Source organism: Anser cygnoides, chromosome 6 (genome assembly GCF_040182565.1).
Source record: "Anser cygnoides isolate HZ-2024a breed goose chromosome 6, Taihu_goose_T2T_genome, whole genome shotgun sequence".
Classification (NCBI taxonomy): domain Eukaryota; kingdom Metazoa; phylum Chordata; class Aves; order Anseriformes; family Anatidae; genus Anser; species Anser cygnoides.
The window spans coordinates 28,666,587-28,690,392 of NC_089878.1; the positions used below are offsets into that span (position 1 = coordinate 28,666,587).

Below are 23,806 nucleotides of genomic sequence, written 5' to 3' on the forward strand. Positions count from 1 at the left end.
AATTGTCCCTGTGCATGCATCTAAGGGAGCTCTCTAAAACAGCTTTGGATTTTTGTACGGAAACAGCCTCATAACCATATAATCAGGTAACTTTGACCCCACACACCACAATAATAGGAAAAAATCTGTAAGGTTGCTTACGATCCGAGTCTGTTTTTTCATTAGCAGTTTCCTTCGTGCCAGGATGAGGGCAACTAACAAATTCTTCTGAATCTCCTGTTGCCAAGCCAACAACGGGACGGCCTACAGCATCATCAACACAAGTTTCTGGCAGCTCTGTGCTGTCTAGTAAATCAACAAGAGGTACACTGCAAAGGCAGAAAGATGGGCAGAGATAGGCAGAATTCTGTTACCATTCTTTCTGTAACATGAAAAAGCTTTAACCACGTGCAATCTCTTTTTTCAAGTTGTTTTCTGGTAACCAGAAACATTCTGGAAAACCTGTTCCAGGAAACTGTTCCAAGCTTTCAGTGAGTTTAAAAGAAAAAAAAAAAAAGGAACACTTCACATCTCTAGAAAAATCGACTTCATAGCAGAACAGGTGTACTTTGTCTGTTGCTCACATAGCAGTGGAAGAAGTGAAGAAAAAGGGAGGGGAGTTTCTGTGGAAACCTCTCTGACATTTATAAACACAGCAATTAGATTGTGAGAAAGGGAATCTTCAGGCAGTGTTGGTGAGTCCTACCCAGTGTATACTTGAGCTCTTGCTGAAGGCAAAGATGCACTGTGGCATGTTATTTCTAATTCTCATACTGCAAGCTGACTCCAATTGTTTTAAGAAACAGGAAAGTTATCATCTAGTAGATTCACTTTTTTGGAACAAATATTTGAAAGATTTTTTTAGCAGACTCAAAGTACATTTATGCATTTTTACTTGAGAAAAAAAGTGCGTGCAGGAGGGAAGTTGATACTCTTCACAAAGAGCTATTCATTTGTGCAGCACTTCATGAACAGTTTTAAAAAGGACAGAGGGCACAAGGATCCATGGCACAGGGCTGCATCAATGCCATGTTATGGTTAAGCGTATCTATAACTAGTTTCAGCTTTGCTAATGTGGGCAGAGATGTGAACGAAAACTTAGCAGTCACAGTATTTTGAGTGAACCAAAGCATGTACTCCGTACCCTCTTAGGATCACTTGCCTTCACATCCTTTGCTTTCTAATGGAAATGGCTCCTTTTAATTTTGTCCTACCATCTGTATTTACAATGAGAATAGCAAACCCAAACCAAACCAAAAAAAAAAAAAAGAAACAAAAGTTGCATTATGATGCTTATGTTGTGCGAACAAAAGGGAATCTCATCCATCTCTTGGAAGCTAAGGAAAGCTATTTTAACAGCAAACTATAAAATACAGACACAACAGCCGCTGCAGAATATAATGGTTAATCAGACAACCTGTGTATACAACCGCAGTTTGATTGTCACCCCTTTTGATCAACAGTCATGTTTACCTACAATGCGGTTAAAATACCTATTTAAGAAGAAAATTGCTCGTATTGCTTTTGACAGTTCTGTCCCAAAGATGAAAACTATGAAAACAAGCGAGTACCCACCCCAGCAGAACTTACCCTTATGCACAGACAGAGACACTTCCTACTTCAGTGTTTAGACCAGCTTCTCACTAATGGGTTAATGCCCCTTTTCTCCCTCCAGCCCCTGGAATTTGGAAGCAGTCCAATGTTGTCACTAGAGGCTCCAGGAAAAAAAAACTCCCTTCAGCTCAAGCACCCAAAAGAATCCCAGTTAAATCCAGCGTTAAATACATACCTCTGCAACAGATCACGCAATGCCACCGTTTAGTTTAAGTGCTAATAATGTGAGAATCGTCTTAAGACAATTAATTGTTGTGAGGTAAACTGAGGTCACTTGCTCAATTCTCTAAGCATTGGAATGAGAAGCTGCTAGCAAAGCAAATAATAGGAAAATTTCAATCTACTGTATAGCCTCTGTGTGCACCACTAATGGGAAGTAGCAAGCAGCAGTCTTGCAAGGGATACAGAGAATTTCAATTATCAGAATTGAGTAATGGGCAAGCATAGATGCTCTTCCAATTAAGGCAGCAAAGGGAGACTGAATCCCGCACCTTACTTTCAGAGAGGGTAACTACTATGCATAGAAGGGAAAATGTTTTCTAACCTTCACAAGGCTTCACAAATTTTTCTTCCCATTTTCTGACAGATTTCCGTAAATAGTCACCCAAATGTTCAATATGACAATCAGCATCATGAGATGTTCTGATCTTGCCTGCACACTTGGAGGCACTGAGACCATGACGTGTTTCAAGAACTATGTACATATAAGCCCCTGTGAACTCCATTTAAGGGAGCTGATGTAGGGCATCAGTAGCACTTCTTTGTGCTGTAATTTTCTCATTTTTTTTTGAGTATTGCAGCACAATGGAGAGAAACTGAGTAAAAAATAAAATTTATCTTCATTAGAAAATAGCTAGAATAATTACCCTATCTTTTTTTCACCCTAATGACAACTGCAGTAACATTTACTAGACAGATACAGGAGAGCTGATTAAAAACTTGCCTACTAGAGATACAGGCAGTCTTGAAAACTGATGACATATTCAAATGGAAATCTCAGTAAGTTCAGAGCTGCTCCAAAAGTAGAGTACTATTTCTACTAAGGCAACAGAAGTTTGTAGAGAAACTTACTGCCATTTGTGCTGTGGGATGGAGGACTGGCTGAAGCAGCAAGGGCAGGACTTGGGTGAGCCACTGCAGCTTCATCGCTGCATCACAGCGGGGCCTCAGGGAAACTGAATGAACTTTAGGCAGACTTGAGAGAAGCCTCCCTAAGCCAAGATTCGAAGAGGAACCGGTCCCGTTTTACCTGCTGAAGTAACTACTCGGCCACCCTGAGACAGGCGCTCATGAAAGGCAAGTCATACTATGGAGACCCTCAGCCACTGGAATTTGCAGGCACAAAGGATGAGTTCAAAGAGCAATAAACTGTTTGAGGCCCCCAGATTCTTAGCCCTCTTCAGAGCATCAGCAGGAAATGGCCGGACTATGTAAGAAGCACAAGATACTATTTTTATCACTTCACAGAATTTCTGACTTGTCTTACAAAATACTAATAAAACAGTCATGCCAGTTATGAGGGAAATAGTAAAAGGCTTCCCACGAAAACTGCAACTTCTACAACAGTAAGTATGCAGTACTCAAGAGTGAAATGGGCAATAGCTTTCAACGTATCCCTATTTACTCACACACTAAAGGGTATTTGAGCTTTGCATAGTAACAAGTGCCAGGTGTGACTGTCTTCAGAATCAACGTCTACCAGCATATTTTAGGAAACATTCAAAGGGAAAAGCTGATAAAAGATACTAGCAATTCAAGCCATACAAACCATTGTGAACATAGGAATTTTCTTTCCCTAAACAAAAACGCAGAATATTCAGGGAAAAAAAATGATTTTTCTTTTATAGTGAGGAAAACAGAAGAAAAAATCTTGGGGATGTGTGATTCAGATTTCAGTCAAGCACGGTTCTAAACTCTAAGATTATGTTCTCCCATTTATTTGAAGAATGACAAGATCAGGAGTCCTCTTAAACAATAAAAGAATACAGAGGGTCCTATCTGTTCTTGTATCATTCTGTGGGATTTTGGAATACCTATATATCGTATTATATGCAAGCCAGTAACTACAGAAAATAGGAAAAAACGCCCATATAAAAAGTTGCTGGCTGCAGAAGCCTTATAGGTATTAAGCAAAGATCTGTCATCACTATACTGTTTAGAAATACACCTGTACACTTCCTGAATGCTATTCCTAGAGCACATGACCTGTCCTTTTAAAAAGGCAGCTAAATATTGTAGGCATCAATATGTGCTAGTTTGGTACAACTTCTCAGTTTGCTGCTGAGAGCCATCACTTAACTGTAGTAGAAACCAAGATAAACCTTCCGAAGTCAATGAAGTTACCCTAAAACGAGTCCAGCAAAGAGCAAAATTGATCCTCGTAGTGTATGGAAGATTCAAAGGCAGATGGGAATAGCATGCAACTTATATCGATTATAAGTTGGATATAAAGGATATATGCTATCCTTTAATTCTGTGACAGCTACACTCTAATTCACCAATTCTTCTCTGATAGCTGAGGAGTCATCCAGGACCTGCAGTGACCTCACCACTATGCTCACATTAAGCACATCTGAACGTAGAACTCTGCAGTAGAACAATGACTTGATTTTCTGCAAATTTGATTATTGCAAATTTAAAGTAGCTAATTTCAGAAAACATATGAAAACACAGAGTGTTCAAGGGTAAAGATAGTCCTTCACGTTATTAAAGGCCTACAAGTATATTGATGAAGCTGGACTCTTCACCTTTGACTTAAAAATTAACCTCATGAATCACATGGCAGGACTGGTGTTTGTCAGGAAATAGTTCTGTTTCATTTTGTCTGGAGCACAGCAGCAAGAATGAAAGAAAAACTTCTAGAGAGCAAATAAGACATTCCCTAGGAGGGGGACCCTCCTCCAAAGTATCACTCTTTGCCTTTTCAGGAGTTCTGATAATTTTATTCTTAAAAAAATTAAAATAATTCTATCCCATTCCATTTCTAAACAATATTTTTCAGATGAGGACTTGTTTAAAAAATTATTTTTCAGATCAACCATCTACCTTACATAATTTTAAATAATCACGGTACAAAAGGAGGGGCAGTTACATCCTCTATTCCTTTAAGATTTTTGAAACCGCATTAAGATCCACTGGTTGCATGTGCAGTTTTGTTACCAACGTGACTCCCTGCGTGGCTCCCAGAGATAAAAGCAGCTAAAAAACCTTGCAATCATTCAGAAAAATCTTAGCACAATTAAAAAGTAATATATACTCTATTTAAAGTAATTGCGACGGGTAACTTGTCTATATGTTATTTTTTCTTTAAAGACTAAATACCAACAGCACAATATGCAGAGCCTTTGTAACACAAGCTTTTTTTCCCCCTAGTCATCTCTGGGTCCGTTGTCCTTATCTTTTGAGACAGCTCAAAACGCAATTTTCCAGCCTCTGCTACAGAGCAGCCTCAAGCTCCCGAAAGGCCCGCGCGTCTCACAGGCTGGTCATGGTGGTTTGGACAGCATAGGTGACAGCACCGCTATGAACTCCTGCATTCTTCACATTGCGCTCATGAACAAAAGCAGAGTACTGTCCGTCTGCAGCGGGGGTCCTCGGCGGGGCCCGTGCCTTCCACAGGCTTCCACCACGTTGGCAGCGGTCGGCAGCATCAAAGGGCCTGGATTATTGGGGAGTGGGAGGGGGCACAATTAGTAATTAGGTACGGATGAGAGAGAGGGGGGAACAGCAAAGCGAAAGTAAAGGCAGGATGAGCGATGGGAGAAGACAAGGAAAAACAACATTGCTGGCAGGTAAATATCAGATGACAGAGGCATGCGAATATATGGGTACAGTAAGGCAGTGTCAAATAAACCCCTTTACTGCTCAGCATCATGCATATTTTTCTGAAATTAGAAGTTAAGCTGTCTCACACTTATACTGTCTACACTTACGGAAATGAGGAGCACTTCATATTGCAAAGCGCTTGGCAAAACTGAGCAAGAACCATGTGCTGCAGACGGGAGAAAATAGCGAGGTGGAGGAACAGACCTCCCAGGCGTGCAGCGCACAGCAGTTTCAGGATGCTGAAAGGGTTTTTAAGCAGCAGCTCTAACTGCATGATTGGAACAAGCATCTATAAGCAACGCTAATTTTTCAAAGTCATTGGAAAACGTAGATTTTAATGCAAGTTTTGTTTTTTTTTTTTTAAAAAAGAAGGAAATAGAAATTCAGAGAAATGAGTGTTACTGTGCAGGAGCAAACAGTACAGCGTACATAAGTCATTCACCATTTAGCTGGCTAAGGGACTAACTCCTACCAAAGCAGCTGACTGTAGTTATGCTTAATTAACAAACTTAGTTGGAAGACCACCATTTTAGAAAAGGTTACAACACAAACACCTTGCTTTCCAATTTTGCGTGTGGTTCATAAATGTTACATTTCAAATTCATAAAATCAAAATCCTGTGCTGTGCACAGGTATGGCTAAATTCTTCAACAGTTGGAACAAAGCTCTTCAAAAGCTAGAAAAAGGAGCAGGAGAGAACACTCATCACTTTAAACAATGTTTTGAAAAATATTTATAGCTTCCTATTTAATGGCTCCTTGCACAAAAGGCATTAGGCACAAGTATCTCCAAAGCAGCAGGGATAAACAATTCACTAAAACTGTCGAATTCTAGAAGACTAAAAAACGAACAAATATTTGCTAAGTGTTGATTGTGTTGTCCTAGGATTCTTCACTGTAATGTTTGAGACAGGCTGCTGCAAGTTACAATCAGGTATCAAAGAAGCGCTTGAAAAAAGGGTGCTCTCAACCTACTCAGAAATTCCTAAAACGAACGTTTTCCTTCAGTTTAATGTAAAATTCTCTACTCTATGACCCAAATTGAAATAAAGTGGAAACTTTGTTGCTGTTCAGAGGGCATCCTGAATAGTCCCCGAGTTCAAATTCCATCTTCCTGTGCTCCAAAAAGCCCAGTTTAACACTCCCAGCCCTGCCAGCCCAGCCAAGCAGGCAGTGCATAAATTGGAAGATCACATGTGCAGAGGCAGGGAAGCAGAAAAGCATGCAGGATTCACAACAGTGTTAAATGATTAACGTTCCGCGATAGTCCTCCTTTAGAAAAGAGGGGATTTATATGAAGCTCACCCATGGGGAAACTCAGAGTTTCGGGTTTTGTGAAACCCTCTGAGGAAATGACCTGTGAATACCGACGGCTCCAATCCTCAACAGTTTGTTAAATTATTTTCCAATTTCTCTAGTTTAAACAGTTAAATGAAAACTACATCCACTATGAAGCAAAAACAATCCCTTCTGCATTCACAATAAGTAAACAACTATTAATCATTTCTCTCCTGCTGTATCTTAGCACAGACACAGCTTCTCGAGAAAGGGCCAAAGCTAGAAACATACCAATTGGGTTTTAGGCTTTCCAGCCTTGCAGTTAATATTCCAGACCATCCAGAGCAGCATCATTTTCCTGTACTGACATTTTATAGGAATGGAGCAAAGAAAGGAAATAAAAACACTAGAACCATTCCTGTCTGGCAAAGTACTTTCTATGACTCGGCACTAATGCTGTTGGCAGCTGCAGCATTCACATTTTAAATTAAAGGAAACATTGCCATTAGGAAGGGATCTAATCTGCAACACAGCCGGTACAGGCACCTGCCAAGAAAAGTACAGAAACGCACAAGGTCGGGACCTTACTTCTAAAACCCTTCAGTGTAACCATCAACAAAATCCCCTGTCCAAATATTCTGGTGTTCTTAGCAATCCTTGGTAAACTCTCTCTAAAAGAAGACTATTTTTCTGACAGGAAGCAAAGACAAATCATGCAGAAACAGGCCAATTAAAGACAGCAGCGGCTGAAAAGAGATCTTGTTAGCAGCATCGAGACCCCAAGGCTTGAAGGCGCGACAGCCCAGCTGCAGCCCCCGTGCTAAGTAGGCATGTTCAGGCCCTGTATCAACCTAACCCTGCTCCCCAGCTATGCAACCAGCATGTGGCTCCTCTGCCGACTCAGCTCCAAACTGCTGCCTTCTTCCTACAGCTGGATTTGTCCATTATCACGGGCAGTACAACTTCCAGTGAACGCATTAAAACCTCTCTGCCAGAAGACAACTGTCTTCAGTAATAAATATATGGCTCCAAGAGACAGCATTTACACAGTACCACCATTGCTCTTTTGATTAAAGCACATTAATTGCCAAGAAATATGTTTTCTTTATGGCATGCTGGTTTGGGTTACACGCAAATATAGGTTATATTTGTTCCCACTCTTTGATAGAAAGGCTACCTACTGCAGCAGCTGGGACCTAAGCTCAGATCCCCTGACAACGTTAAGAAGGACAGGCTCAGGTTCTAAATCCTAAAAAACAAATACCAAGACCAAAATTGAAAGAGATCGCTAAAGTCCTCTCTGCTTCTGAACAAAAGCAGTGTGATCTCAAGGAGCAACAGAAGCCTTGGGAATACCAGAACGAATGCCCACCTGAATCAGATACCAAGGAAGAGCTGTTTGGAGCAGGAGTCAAACATTTCGACCAAAAGAAATAATGGCTTTAGCACGCATCTTGCAGTTAGACAAAAAAATCAACCCAACATTTCAAGAAGGCTGAAGAATAAAGAAACCACCACCTTTCACCCACCACCATGGAAGGAATCGAGCGATCAACAGGATCTCATCACAGACAACCACAGATTTCAGATACTAGACAAATCAAGGGCAAAAGAAAGAAAAAGAGCATTGATCATGTATTCTGATTGAAACTTCAATATAATGCAACAGATAAAGCAGAATTATTCTCCCTCTTACAATTCAAAACCCATATTATGGAACGTCTTTATAATCAATATGATTTACAGAATTTAAGCACATTTGTCATTATACTGTCAGAAGCAGATATCATGTATTTTTTAAGAGATACTGAAGCAAGTTAGGTTCATATGCCAGACAACAGGAGAAGGATCTTCTCTCTTGAGAGCTGAAATGGCTTAGGATAAGAGCTTTACTCTCCTTCCCTTTCACCACGGCTGCTCCTCTACAGTCTCACGGAAATCAGAATTACCCTTCTAGGATTAGCCATACTGCACAAGAAGCTGAAGAAGCTGAAAAAACGTCAGTAGTGTGCACAAGCACTGCGTTGATATATATCAATTTTGGTTCTGAAATATGTTTACAATATAATATTACTTTTAAAAAGATGAATGAAATGTAAGTTTATCTTCAGATCAGCCTAATTTTGAGGAGCATACAATCCATATAAAACAAATTGTCTTTATTACATAAAAGCAAAGCTCTTATCTTCAGCTCATGTCATTTTCCTCAAGCTCCCATTCTCTCCAAGACAACAAAAAGATCAGCTTGCCTATTTCAGAAGATTTTTCTAAGAGATTCACAATGATAGTGATTTACAAGGTTGTGCATTTTGTTAGGGTTTGAGGTAAGTCCTTGGGCTCCATGATACCAAGCAAAGGGCCTCAAGGAATATTATGGCAAAACAGAAGGACCCAGCTCTCTCCAAGACTTGAAAATGCTGCTATGGATCTAATCGCTGGCATCAATGGAGAAATTTTCTTTTGGTTAACAGTGACTAAGCATGTTGTTCTCACCTCCCCAGACTGTATTCGCAGCAACAAATCAGCTGCATCACCACTAACTTGTCTTTCAATTTACATTGAAGATGCAAGGTAGAGAGTTCATTCAAGCACAGGTAAAGAAACAGTCCCTTGGATCATGCAAAAGCAAGCAGAATTCACTTCCCAGCAAAGCAGAACATACCACTTCTTGTCTTGCTGGCTGGCTCCTGGGCTCCTTGGGAGGTTTTCTATTTCCACCAGGACTGGGGCAGAAGGAACTGCTGCTGTTAGGACAGGTACATTTGGCTTTGCATTCCAACTCTTTGGAGACAGAAGAGAAACAAGTAAGGTCCTATAAACTCTTCAGTTAAGCAATGTCACGTTATACATAATAAAATGTATCACCACTTTTCCTTATACACAATGATAAAACAAGGCTGTTTTCCTCCATTACTTCGACAACACTGGATACCTATGCCCATTTTTTTCCAGTACTATACACAACACCAGGATTGCAACGAATCCAAGGCAGCTCAAACAACTCATTTTGCAGAGAACATAAAAGGCTGAGCAGAGCACCCACCTGTCTGTTTGCTTCCAGCTGAGATTGAGTGTTTAATGTTAAAATAAGCCGGATTTCCCATTTCCACTGATCTGTGACCCCTTCTGCAGCTGAAATACTACAGAACGCAAGACAGGGTCTTTCCAAACACTAAGTCCTATTTTTTGATACCCAGAATGGTATCAAACCGTTACCTTACTGTTTTCAGTGAAACATGGTATTTCGTGCACGAGTCCTGAGAAGACAGGTGTCTCAGATTTCCCTCAAACACAGAAAACAATGAATTTTTGCTAACATATTCTCTAATTTGCAGGCGCACACCCCTCTTTCAGAGTACTAGAGAAAAGTACTGTAACCAGGAATCAACACTGGTGCTGATGGATTATGCCCTTTGGTGTTAATTAGCACGTACAATTAACGTACTTTGGGTACTACTGACCCCCACACAAAGGTACTTTCTGTACCTATGAAAACCTGCACCTATAAACAGTATAATTTTTATTGCACAGGGGTATGGTGTATCTTCCTCACTCCAGATAATCACTTCTTTGCATGCAATTTAGTTAACTGTGTGTAACTTTTCAATACAACCGGCCAGTATGAAGGAAATAATGAAATCCTCAAATCTGTTGAAACATATCAAAATTGTCTTTAAAAAGAATGAAAGAGATAGGCCTTACTTGTTGTGATCCATTTGTTTGGGTAATAACAGCGTTGTTTGGAAAACTGAAAGATAAAAAGAATTTACATCAGGATCAGATCAACAAATTATTTTTGAAGGCTTTCAGAATTGTAATGATTTTCAGAAAGAAACGAAGTCTAATAAAGATCTTTTCAAATTACATAAACGTTCTCAAAAGAAAATTTGAAAACTTATGTTTTAGCTCAGCTGCCTCATTTTAGTTAAGTAAGGGTACCAGGTTATTTTTTTTATTTTCACACTGTAGTTTATCTATCATTCCTCTGTTTTTTTCCCCCTCCTCTTCCTTTCCTACACCAGTTAAAGTTTAGAAGTCTTCCTGATTCAGCCGTAAGGCAGGGTGTTTTAAGAGCAAAAATTTTATGACTTTTTAGTTAAATACTCAACAAAAATGTGACGTCAAAACTTTACTTACATAATAAATATTGTTTGCTCTGTAACTAGGACTCTTCTGATTTGAAGTTTCACATCATGAAATCATGAGTTTCTTCTGTGTACAAGCTCTAATGGACTGAATTACCGCTTCAGTAATTTCAATCTTAAAAGCAGCCACTCAAACTTATGCGCACAGCAGTTCAGCACAGCATTACTAATTTTATGAAGATTTTTTATTCTACAAGACACACTCCAAATTTGCACGTTTTTTAGAGATTTAAAAGCATTACCATCCTGTGCAATAATTATGTATTATAAATCTTACACAAAGCTAGGTATTCAAGAAAAGATTCAAAGCAAACATTTTTTTTTCCAGACTTCTAATCTTTTTAAAAACAGTTCCAGGATCCTACCATTAATTATTCTTTTGATTTATGGCCTCGGCAATAGCTAACCAACCTGGCAAGCTGACAATTTAAATAGATTTCTGTATCTACTTCAGTGATTCTTTAGAATTATTTGACTTAAATATCATACTACCAAGAACAAACAACTTGTTCCTTGCCTGCTTTCTAACATCACACCTTCTGCGTTAAGAGCGTGTGGAGGTTACCACAGAACAGCACACATTTAACAGAAATATTAAAGAATGACTTCTTGGCGGCACATTACCCTGTGCTGAGTTCATACCAAAGAGCAGAACAACATACATCTTTCATGATGCATTTCAATTAGCAACGCTCGAGCGTAGAGTTTCAGAAATGGCATTGATTGCTCTGGAGACTAACAAAACAATGCCACACCTATGTGGAAATCAGAAGACCATCGTCTTATCAGAAGGCAAAACTGCACCTGAAGTTTCTCTTCCCACTCTCAGAATGACCTAATCAGCATGAAACTCAAACAAGGTCATAACAACACAGCATGACGAGAGTACTAATTAATCAGGCAGTCACAGTTTGCATGCAGAGGATCTTCAAGCACTTTAATGATACCCGGTGTTGAAGACAACTTTCTCATTTTATAAAAAGAAAAGCTAGCACAGGAGAGACTTGCCCCTAAGGTTGCAAAGACAAAGAGACCTCCTCCACTAACACGTTAAACTGTTGCGCTGGCCTCAACTTTCCTAGAGGTCTACCCTTATGCAAGAATCAGCCTTGCTTGCTAGTAACAAAATGTATGTCTCTAATAAGCCTGTAGTTTTTAAATGTTATACTGATGTTCCTTACCCAACTCCTGACTGCCACGATGCTTAACATGTAACAGTACCTACATTTTCTTAAACAAACAAACAAACAAAACCCACACCTCAAAACAAAACAGAAACTGAAGGAAAAAAAACAAAAACACACCCTGGACTGAAAGCAAAACTGAGTGATTTTGTTCCTCTGCTACCAGGTAAATTCTTTATAGCCTGCTTTCCTCTCTTCCAGGAACAGTGTGAATATAATATGATCCAGTTTCACAGAAGCATTTTACACTACAACTGTAAGCATGAATCTCTACGTCCAGAAAGACTCTAGGTATAGAAATCAAAAAGCTTCTCTCTCAATGTCAGTCATGACTAATTCATAATTATCAATATATAAAAACAAATACTTTATATAAAAATAAATTTAAATATAATACAGAATACAAAAACATTAAAATATTTTAAATATTTTACAGTATTTTCCCCTTCTCTGAACTTCACTCAATTATGTATTTCACTTGCATAGCCCAATTAGGCAGATCTCAGCAACAACCTCATGCTTTTACTTGATCTCCTTACATGGCAGCATAGGGAACCACAGCTCATAATCAGCAAGAATCATAGCTAGCCATAAACAAACATTATGGCCTTCCAGTAAGCTACTCTTGCAATATCTTCAATGTGACAGCAACACAGCAACTTTACCTCCAACAGTAGGATTTATTTAAAGCAAAGAAACACGAAAACCACACCAAAACCACACTTAAGAGGTTAACACTATCTGCATTTAGCCAATCTTATAACCTCCTGCAGACATGCTCAAACATAACTGACAAACATCAAAAGGAAAGGAAGTATTAGAATGCATCTTACCTTGTTTCTTCAAGTTTAGCAACGTGTGCTGCAAAAGTATACATAAAGTTTTAATTAAATTTTAATTTCTAATTAGGTTGTCAGTCAAATATTAAAGCATATTAAATAAAAATAGTAAAGCACTACCTAAAAGTATGCAACTAAAAGACCAAGTGTTGCATGTAACCCCTGTATAATGTGTATAAAATTTAAATTGGAAAAATAAAAAAAACTCAAGAGCAAACCAAGGAGTTGTATTTAATCAAGGCTCTGAAAGCGTGCCTGGAGGTCACTTATGACCTATGCAAGAAGGGAAGAAAGAGACAAGGTATCACATGCTGTCAGGCTGTGACTACGGACAGAATGCAGCTTCTAAGAACAAGAAAATATCCTTGACAAAAATTTCAAACCTGATTCAGAAATTTCAAATATTACCAGTATCACATTTCTGTTTCCTGTACACAAGTTTTACATATTCATACAGAAACACTGCACAATATTCATAGGTGTTTTTTCTTCCAGGAAAACTAGAATGACATGCTTTGGACACAAGCTTTTTCTGACAAATATAGATTACCTCCCAGCTAAGTCAAAGGAAACCTGATTTTCAAAATTCAAGAAAAGAGAAAGCAGCTATAGGAAAAACTCCTACAAAGAACCTTTAAAGGATGTGATTGATAGATCGTCACGGTGGATTGTACATCTCAAAATGGAAGGTCAATAGCTTACCTTTCGTTTGTAGTGTTCGTCTAGAGTATCTCTTGCTGGGCCTCCTTTCAAAGGATGCTGATCTCCTGGCTTTGTTAGTCTTGGTGGTTTGATATTCTGTTTTCCCACTGATGATGCCAAGTACAAAACCATAAATTAAATCACTTGCTTTTTATGACAGAATACAGACACTGCTCAGGAAAACATTACATTTCTATTATAAATTCATAGCTTAATAATCTGATCTCACTTCTAGTAAAAACATTTGCCTTTTGCATATTTCTTGGTCAAAATACATACAGATTGAGATCAAAAATTCTAGGAGAGAATAAAGGTTAAGATATCTTGCCAAAGTTCATAGAGAAAGATGGTAACTAGGCTAAAAATCAGAATCTCATCCTTGGCAAATCCCTCTCTCAAGAATTCTTTTCTGTAAGTATTGTCAGTGCATTTTTTCCTCAGGACTCTGTAAGAAAAGGCTTTTTTTCTTTTTATTTTTTCCCTGTACTATGTTTTACCAGGATGATCGCTAGTTAGTTATCTAATATTTTTAATGGCCTCAGATTATGCACCAAGATCACAGTGAAAACTGGTGGCACCATCTAGCCCCTTTGCTAAAGGTCTCAAAACACAGTCCAAAGAAAATAGAAGTGACAGTCACTGGCTTGCTCTGATAATGCGGTATATAGCCAACGTGTTTGACTATTGATTATAGTCAAGCTCTTCTGCTGCTCTAACATACTCCACTCTCCTGAACTGATCAAAGGAATTTAACTCATGCATTTTAAGGATAATGCTGTAAATCTACCTGTTATAAGTGCTGGACTGACAGAAATCTCTCTCCAATTGGATAGGACATGCATATCAACACAAAAACTAACAGTCTGGATGTTGGAAGATTCAAATCAGAATGAATCCTAAAGCAAAGGGAACTAACCTTGACCCCCTGGCAGAAAGCCAACTGCACAAACAATAGGTTTGAAAACTTAAGCAATTCTTTTGGAGACAACACCTTTTTAAGAAGCAGAGTATTTCATGTATTTTTAAGGGATAATAAGGACAAAAAGTTAAGTGTTAGGGTCACCTCAACAGACTGAAGTGTGGACAACAGGGTAGAATGGTGGTTCCTTGATTCCAATCTGAGAGAAGGATGAAAAATTTTCCCCAGAGCAGCAAAGTTTTCAGTGACAGGAAACATGATGAAATGTTCCCATTCCCCTCGAACTCCTTCCTTCTTTCTGACACTCCTCTTTTCTCCTCACCTCCACTACTCCTTCAAGCTCCTTAAACTCAACTGATGAAGAGGATAATAATAATTTGCAAGTTGCCTACTAGGCCTAACCAACAAATGATGGTTCTGAAAATACAGCACATCTCCTTTTGGGTAGAATCTGGCTGGACTCTGCCTCCAAAGCCATAGCAGACCCATGTTCTGCCACTGGTACTTCTGGTCTGTCTCCTTGGTACCAGTGGTCCTTTCTGACACACACACACACAAGATGGTATTGCTACAGTAACTGGAACTGGAAGCAAGGGCTATGTACACTGTATGGGGTCAACCTTCCACCACCTTGTGTATGTTCTCACCAACCCTAGTGGGGCTTCTGACAGCACCTCATAGACCAGTGTGGGACTATAGGCTACTGGGAAGTCATACTGGGAAGGACATACATAAGTGCTGCCTGACGTGATGATTCGCATTATCTTAGGCTGCTGAAGCACTACTATCATTCAAAATCAGCAGTCAAAAGTCACACACTGTCTCTAACTGTGCAAGTCAACCATACTTCCTCAGCAGTTCATTTAAAAAGGAGTGGCTTTTCAAGATGAAGGGGTCTATAAAATCAATGTACTACATATGCTATGTAATGAACATGAACCTTGAGACACCTTTGGTTTCCTTGCGTGTTTTACTGCACTGATGACAATCAACTAAAGATAAATCAGAAAGCGTATATGTTGAGAAAACGTGATTCAACAAAACCAATAATTCAACTCACTCATCTTGCAAATTTCACTCACTCTAGGTGAATGAATAGTAAGTTCTCTCCTATTTCCACTCATAATCCAAGAAATGCAAGAAATGACAAAGGATATGTGCTAAACAATAGATGACACTAACCTGTATCGAAATCGGGAACCCAGCCGAATGAAGCCTGATCTACTTGAGCTTTTTTGAACAGGACCTCGGAGCCGGAAGAAGGCGTGATGTTCCACTGCACATTTCCACAAATGTTTGCAGGCTTTGGGATGATCCAGTCTAAAGACAAAAGTGTGCTCCTGCTCCTTTCCCTTAAAGCACACAAAGTGCACTAAAGATTTATAAGGGGCTTGAACAAGTCAAAGATACAATTAAATGCAAGCCAAATAAAATGGTTTTATGGATACCTAAACGTATGATAAAAGAGAAATATTTATGGCAGAAAAATGAATCTTTTCAGAAGCTTTAATGCTTTACTGCTCCAATGTCTGAAGTTACAAAGGGCTAGCACCTATATATTTAACAAGTCATTTATCTGAATAACTACAAATGAGAGACGTTATTATTATAGAAAGGTACTTCTCAATGAGGCTAACTTGGTTTCACTTCCTAATCTGATCTCTTCAAATTTCCAACGCTCACATTTTCATCTTCTCAGCTCTGAGCAATTTCTTCCCACGGGAACAACTCTGGCATCTGTGTAAGGAATTCATTCCACTAAATGTGCTACCTGGCCTTTTTTAAAACTGTCTTGCACAATGCACCGAAACGAGCACGTGGTTTCCAAATTACCTAGCCTACATTAGTGTAATGAGGTATTCCCTTCTTAAAAACAGGGTAGGAAAAAAGCAATTGAACCTATTTATTTTATATTTAATTCCCTTTATTCCCCACTAGAAGTCACAACCAAAAATCTTGGAAGGCAGCCACGTCAATTCTCGAAACTTAAAGAAAGATCAGGAGCATGTAAACTAGTACTGTATAATCAAGACTGAGACATAACTAAACTGATTGTTATCTACCTGTTCATCATCTTCAACAACAACAAGAGTGAGTTTGTTCTTCTTGAAGTCAAGTCTTGTTATCTTCGGCCTGCAAGATGAACAGAAAAAGCAGGTTAGGCTTAGCTCTCTAAGTAACACACTGAGAGCTCAGTTAGACGTGCTGGTTCAAGCCTTTCTTTTTCCCCCCCGTTTTTGTGTGTGTTTTAATTCATGCAGTAGGGCTTGATTATAATGGGGACGCCAATGTATCACTTCCAATTTCAACACTTCATTAGAAACTTAAAAGTAAGGAGTCAGCAACTTCCAAACAGTTAAATATATCAGAACTTAAAATAACAATTACTTGAGCAGAAATCAAAGTTCCCCTAAATACCTTTGCTTGCCTAGTCTTCATAAGCACAGAGGACTGAGCTCATAAGGGCATAAAGGCAGGCCAAAATAATTGTTTTATTAAAGAAGTGCAAAAACACTGTACAGTATATCACAGATCAAGTCCTATGACGGCTCTGTTTCAGAAAATTCCAGTCACAGAAAACATTAACATGACGTGACACAGAAGTGCAACGACTTTCCTTCCCACCCACCAAAAAAACCACCACAACAATTCAGAGTTTATGATGGAAGAACTTCCTATATTCCTAAGTTCATAAGACACATAACATTTCTGCCATGACACAAATGTTTCTCTGTGAATTTTATAAAATTGGACTGGACTAAGCCAAAGTAACTACTTATGTATTCTTATGAAGAAAGATTTTTTTCGGACACCATGAAAACACTCACAGGCCGAAGAATATTTTTGCAGGTACCTAGCGCTCCCAGTGCTCTCACATTTAAAAAATAAAAATTAAAAAATGGGGTAAAGAAACTGAGGAGTAAAAATATAAATTGTATCTTAACATACAGAGAGCTTACCAGAAAAACAAACCAATCTTTGTGTCTCCTTCAAAGACAAGAACTCCTGTAGGGGTTAGTCCCAGGCTGTAATCATTGCCATCTCTTGCCTAAGTGCAGCAAAATAAAGATTATGCTTTTTTCAGTGTTTGACCCTCTGTCCAAATTAGTGATTAATACAGCTTATTTGCCCAGTGTTACAATTCAACACATATCTGCGTATTCAGTGCAACAAAGGTGTCCTAAGTGTTTCTGCATTCAATGACTTATGCAATGGTGCTTCCAGTTTGCAATCCTTCAATAAGACGAAGTGGAAAAATTAAAGTTTCCTCATTTGCCTGTGTAATAAGCACCTTGTGCAGTTCACTGCACTTCCTTTACCACAGGAGATCTATTTTTAACTGCAGTTTTTTGTATGATAACTGACTGGACCCCTGCCAATTTTAATTTAATTACTGTAATTTTCACATAGCTCTCAGTCTAAATACAAACAGTGTAGTGCATACTGTTGTGCACCAATCACATTTAATACAGAGCGGATATGTTTGGACTTGTACCTTGTAGAAACATATCAAATAGGGTGGAATGTTGATGTAAAGTCACATCACTTGTTACATAGTTTAGATGAGCACAACATTCCTATTTTTTTCCCTCAGAGCTAAATCTCTGTTGAAACGCTAGACAAAGCTAACATTACCGTTTCCAAAGGTCACCATGCTGTGTTTAAACATACCTTGACTATGTGCATGTCTACACCATACATTTCCAGCCACTTAGCTTTGTTTAAGTAGTTAGTTTCAGCCTGTGCTGGTGTTTGCCCCCTGAAATAAATTTTTTGCCATTAGGAAGATGCCTGGAAAAGCACAGAAAGGAAAAACTGGCATATGAGAAAGAGGAAAAGAAATGCCTAAAAGGATGTGAAAAACCTAAACACTGTTGACTCTCATTCACTTTAGTGAACATCAAGGTCACTTTTGTAAGTTTTAATCTGAAACCAATGCAGCAAAAAATTGCCGCATTTTGAGATTTTGCAACCTCATCATTTTACTCAGACTTCTGGAAAGCTTCATTTTCACATTATATCCTCTAACAAAATATTACAGAACCATATTAGAATTATGTCTTTCTAGAAGACCACGGGAGAAGCATCAGGAGTATCTTTTTAATACATTCTCTTTATAGAAAAATCAGCACAACACTTGGTTAGCATGCACTGGAAGATCTAATACCTGCATTCCTTCCACTTCTCAAAAATGGCTAGTTCCATCTCCTCTGTCTGAGTTGGCACAAACCTGAACTCAGACACCAGTTCAGGGACATGTTCAGCAGGATCATAGTCTCCAAGTTCAGCTATAAAAGAACAGCATTGTCAAGCAAATTTCACCATAAAGACAGAAAATATTAACAGGAACTTCTGTGTAACTTTGTAGTTAATCTAAAATACTAAATTTCTTTTTTCTTTCCCCTCCTCTCCTCAGTCCTCCCACTAATTGCAGCATCACCTTTTTTGACAAGGGAATTGTGGACACCAAAAAATAGTTCTATAGTATACATAAAACGTTTGCATTAATTTTTTACAACGTGCTGTTGATAAATCAGTTTAAAAACTTCTTATAAAGCTATCAATATCCTTGAAATTCAGTATTTTTCTTGCAGAGCTTTCAATATTTTTGTCACTGAAGTCTCTACTGAAACAACAGGTGACTGAAGTTATAATGGAATTATACCTTATTAAAATATCTTGAAATTTGTAAAAACTATCACAACTGGTTTTGCTTTTACGTAAAGTAACTGTCCATTCTAAAAATCAATTTTTGGTTTTATAACCATAAAACCCTCCTGCTAAAATTACTCTTGTGTCAGGGCATGATCACGCAGCTGTTATTTTTCTCGTTCCTTTTCGTCTAGGAACATAATAAATGCCCTACTGCATCAGTCAAATGGTTCATCTAGTCCACGGCTGCATGCTCAACAAGGGCAATAAGAGATGCTATTTAGAGAGCATACTGGAACATACTAGTCAATGGGTGTGCCACAGCAAAAGCGCAACCTTCTGTTTTCCACTGATGCTAACGAGTCCAGCTTTAAAGACCAATGTATGCCTTAAAATCTGAAACTCAGTTAGAAACCTTTACAAAAAAGGTCCTGATTTTCAGAGTCACTAGCATTTGCTCCTCCCACTGACTTCAAGAGTTTTTTTGACATTCACCTTGTATCCAAAAAATCAAAACTAACTCAAAACTTGTGTGTCCAATAAATGCCAATAATTATTCTGACTGAAAAAAAAAGAAACTACATATGTAATGTAAGGAAAAAAAAGAAAAAGTGATGTATTTGAAAAGATCTTGAAAACTCAAATAAATACATAGAGTATTCCACTTGTACAAAAATTACATCCAAAAACCTGTCTCTTGGTTCTTGATTTTTGGAACTCAGTGGATATATTAATAGCCTTTTCACCCCCTTCCTTTTTTTTTTTTTTTTTTTAAATGCTGACAGAGGAAGCCTGTAGTTCTATAATAATTTACTCCCACTAGAACGCCTGCCTCTGTTGAAAGGAATGCTGTCAAAGCCAGCTTAGGTTCCAGCTGATTTAAATAAAAGTACACAGCTGTCAGACAGTAAGATTAAAGCCCTGCTACAGGCCTCATTGTGCAGAGAGGAAAGAAAAGACTAGCACAGAAAGCAATGTATATATGGCCTAATTAGATCACTTTGTTTTTCCAAAAAGTTATCCACTGAACATCTTAAGGCTCTAACAATGCCAGTATTTCTAACTATAGAATGTATTCTAACTGTTTTTCTTCCATGCAAAAGAGCAGGGGTAAAAGACAGGTTTCTTTAGAGTTTAATGCCAACTCTCCATACCTACACTTGATCAAGGCTATTATTAGCTCCTACCTTAAGAACAAAATGTGTTTTGGAAAACAACTGTAAGAAGAAGAATTTCAGTGACTTAGTCCTGTTACCTAACTCCTGCTAAGTTAGTACAACAGTACGTTGGTTTGTAAGATGAATGTTGTGTAGAAAATTTGTGCACCACAAGCACATGGCACATCTCCAAATTCCCTCTTCTGTACAACAGCTTTACAGCAGAGGTTTTGAGACTTTTTTGTAGACTTGTAGACTGGTTTGAACGAGGCCGCAGTGCGACAGCCTCCAAAAAGGACCCATAAACCTACTCTAGCAGACACATCTAAACACTTCAAGCCTCCCTTCTTTCTTTTGTGGGTCCCCCTGCTCTAAACCACGAACTTCACATTTGTTAAGATGACACCCTCATCCACACAACACAAGACATTGGCCATGAAGATCAATGATGTACAAGTAAGCGAAGGTCAGACCATGGCTCTCGGAAAAGCCATGGATTTAGGAGTCTCAGCTGGAATCAGAAGTCAAAGATAACTCATTATTAAAGAGTCTCAGATGATTCAAACATAGTACTACAGAGCTGAGAAAAAATATACTAGGTCACCTCTTTTGGTTGAAGGAGGATCTGAAATAGCAACAAATGCAGTTCAGCCGTAAATGCTCAAGTACAAGCATGAGACATGGGGTATTAACATGTTTCTACAAACATACAAAAGTCAAAAGCTGGGTAGTTTTTATACATAGGAGTTTTCAATTGAGCTCAGAACCATAAAAAATTGCATCTGATTTGCACAGTGAGGAAAACACACAGTAGAAACTACATCATGAAACAAAAAAAAAGGTGAACTGTTTTCCTGCGTCAGGGCAATTTAGAAAGATAGAAAATCTTATAGCTTGTGTAAAGGTGGATAGGTTTGTACACAAGCACGTGAAAAAACAAGCTTAGGACAAAGCTGTTTATGTTCAGAACCCCCTTGTACTGTTTCCTGAGGACTCAAGCAATTTTCTACACATGCTGTCAGCAAAATTACAAACAAGAAGAGCTGTGTTTCACATTGGATTGCTGACATTTGGACAGAACCTGTTTTCTGGATACCGCAGGGACAGACTAAAAGAAGCAGTAATAGCCTATCCAAAGCTGTTCATGCAACTTCTTCCTTCCCCACTCATACCTACTCACCTTGCATATTATAAGCTGCCAGCTGGACGGCTGTGTCAAAAGGACATTCCAATCTGCCATAAAAGAAATGCCTTGTTAAAACCTCATCTGAAACTACCAGACAACTCATATACCTGACAGTGACAAATGGTACAAACATTTGGGGTAAGGAAGTGAAAAAGGATTAGCAGATTTTCATCAAACTAACAAGAGATAAGTAGGCATTCCTCTGCTGCTACTCATGCACACAAAAGCAGTATTTTAGAGAAAAAGTTGCATTACTTAGTAAGTCTTACTAGTTGTCCAAATATAACAGTTTAATAAATCCTATGCTAAACACATTGTAGTTGTCTAAAAGACTATTTAGTGGGAATACTTACTTTCCACTAAGAATATCCAGTTTTAGCTGCAGAACGAATAAATACCTGCAGGATTAAATGAGAAACAAAAGTCACTGATTAACAGTTCTAATGTATCACTCAGCCAAGAGACGGCAGCTGGAGCCTGAAAAATTAAAGAGTCACATACTCTTCACATGGGTTTTCAAGACTGAAGAAACTACAAAGGCTTTATCAATTGGGTTGTATGGCACACATTTCAAATGAAGTAAACACAAAACTAGAAGTTATCAGAAGCTAAACTACAGTGCTGCACGGAAAAAGAAACAGAATACCTAAATAAGCCTCACTTATAATCCCAGGATCCTACATGGGCAGCCCTACAGAAAGAGATCTGGGAGTGACGGTTGACAGCAGGCTCAGCATGAGCCGGGGGAGGTTCAGACTGGACACTGGGTAAAATTTGTTCACTGTCAGGGTGGTCAGACACTGGAACAGGCTTCTGAGTGAGGTGCTTGATGCCCTGGTCCAGTCAGTGTTCAAGAGATGTTTGGGCAATGCCCTTAATGACACACTTTAACTTTTGGTTAGCCCTCAAGTGCTCAGGCAGTTGGATGAGATGACCTGTGTAGAATAGTTTAGTTGGAAGGGACCTAAGTTTAATAAGCAAAGAACACCTTGCATCTTCTGCATTTTCTTCATTATCCACAGACACTGATCTCATTAGAGAATGAATACTTAAAGTCTCTCAAAAATAAATGTTCACGATATGGATTGGTTAGCTAAAAAACTAACCCAGAAAGCTGACTGCAAAGTGACAAAAAAATAACCAGTAGGCTGCAGCCTTCTCAGATCGCTGACTCTTCAGAGCCAGATTTCCATCACTGCCTTGTTTATTTAGAATTCCCCTTCTTGCTTAGAAATTTGCAGGCATTAAACAAAAAGCACTTATCCCCCTCTGGTGTGAAGCACCTAGCCTTCTGATCCAGTACCCACAAAGCGCATCCCTCCTGCTCTATCGTGGCACACAGCTTTCCCTTCACAACAGAGGTAGTCTTATCAGCTAAAAGGCTGACTTCAGCCATGGCACCTGATTTGAACTGCACTGCAGATGAAGAGGAGCCTCACACACAGCCAAAGATTGTTCTCTTTCAACTGTGATGTTCACCAAGACCACACGTGCCTGTCTCCTCGCAGTAACACACATGGGCATGAAATGCTCACAGGCATTTTTCCTACAGGTCCCTTGGAAATCCACGAATGCTTTGTCAAAGCATTCATCACCCAAAGCTGGCCTCTAGATGGGGAATACATTTGTTCAGTACTGACCATGGATATGAAAAGAATGAGCGCAGGCTTCCTGTATGGAGTGGGTGCGACCAACCTGTGCTTATCAGCCACACACCACCTGCGAACAGTTCGAGCATACTTCCCATGCTCGGGCTGTGCTGCATGACCTCTGGCTGGTGGCATCTGATGGATGGGAAACTGGAAGAAAACGTGAGTAATCTGCACCTGTGGAAGCTGACAAAGGCCTCCAAGCTGGGTGTCCTGCCACACAAAGGAAAGGCAGAACCCTTGGAAATCCACTGTGACACCCGTAACCCATAGCAGAGCTCCCTTTCCCACCACCTCTTTGTAAAATAGTCTCGAGACAGAGGAAAGACTTGCTGCACTCCCGGTCTGGAGGATTAGCTAAGCAGACAGACAGGGTTTAGAAGCCCTCAGGTTTCAATTCTGCCATGCTAAAACCTGCACAGCAAGGTCTGACTGGCAGAGCTCAGTCAAGATGGATGAAAATGTTTCACGCTGGTAGGCAGACAGAGGTCTGAACTTTTTCTATTACTGTGATTTTCAAAGACAGTCAGCTGTTGATTCAGGAACATATATCAGGGGTAAAACATTCTTCCCAAGTTGCCAAGAAAGAATTAAAACAGTTATAGCACTATGTTATCACTTGCAAGCATGAAGCTGCTCAGAGTACATATGGCTGCACAGGGTAATGCTACTATAAT

General features: G+C 39.0%; 1 protein-coding gene across 2 annotated transcripts in view; it reads right to left on the reverse strand.

The window, feature by feature from the left end:
- Positions 1 to 23,806, reverse strand: part of EPB41L5 (erythrocyte membrane protein band 4.1 like 5) — a 51,441-nt gene that overhangs the window by 11,566 nt on the left and 16,069 nt on the right. For both annotated transcript variants that reach the window (XM_048050404.2, XM_048050403.2), the window contains exons 5-16: positions 21,834 to 21,878; positions 21,475 to 21,527; positions 18,653 to 18,773; positions 18,157 to 18,244; positions 17,445 to 17,533; positions 16,548 to 16,617; positions 15,667 to 15,836; positions 13,566 to 13,672; positions 12,858 to 12,885; positions 10,398 to 10,443; positions 9,358 to 9,476; positions 142 to 308 (exon numbers count right to left, since the gene is read on the reverse strand). In XM_048050404.2, the coding sequence (XP_047906361.2) occupies positions 142 to 308; positions 9,358 to 9,476; positions 10,398 to 10,443; positions 12,858 to 12,885; positions 13,566 to 13,672; positions 15,667 to 15,836; positions 16,548 to 16,617; positions 17,445 to 17,533; positions 18,157 to 18,244; positions 18,653 to 18,773; positions 21,475 to 21,527; positions 21,834 to 21,878 (1,103 nt within the window). The remainder of the gene's footprint in view (positions 1 to 141; positions 309 to 9,357; positions 9,477 to 10,397; positions 10,444 to 12,857; positions 12,886 to 13,565; positions 13,673 to 15,666; positions 15,837 to 16,547; positions 16,618 to 17,444; positions 17,534 to 18,156; positions 18,245 to 18,652; positions 18,774 to 21,474; positions 21,528 to 21,833; positions 21,879 to 23,806) is intronic.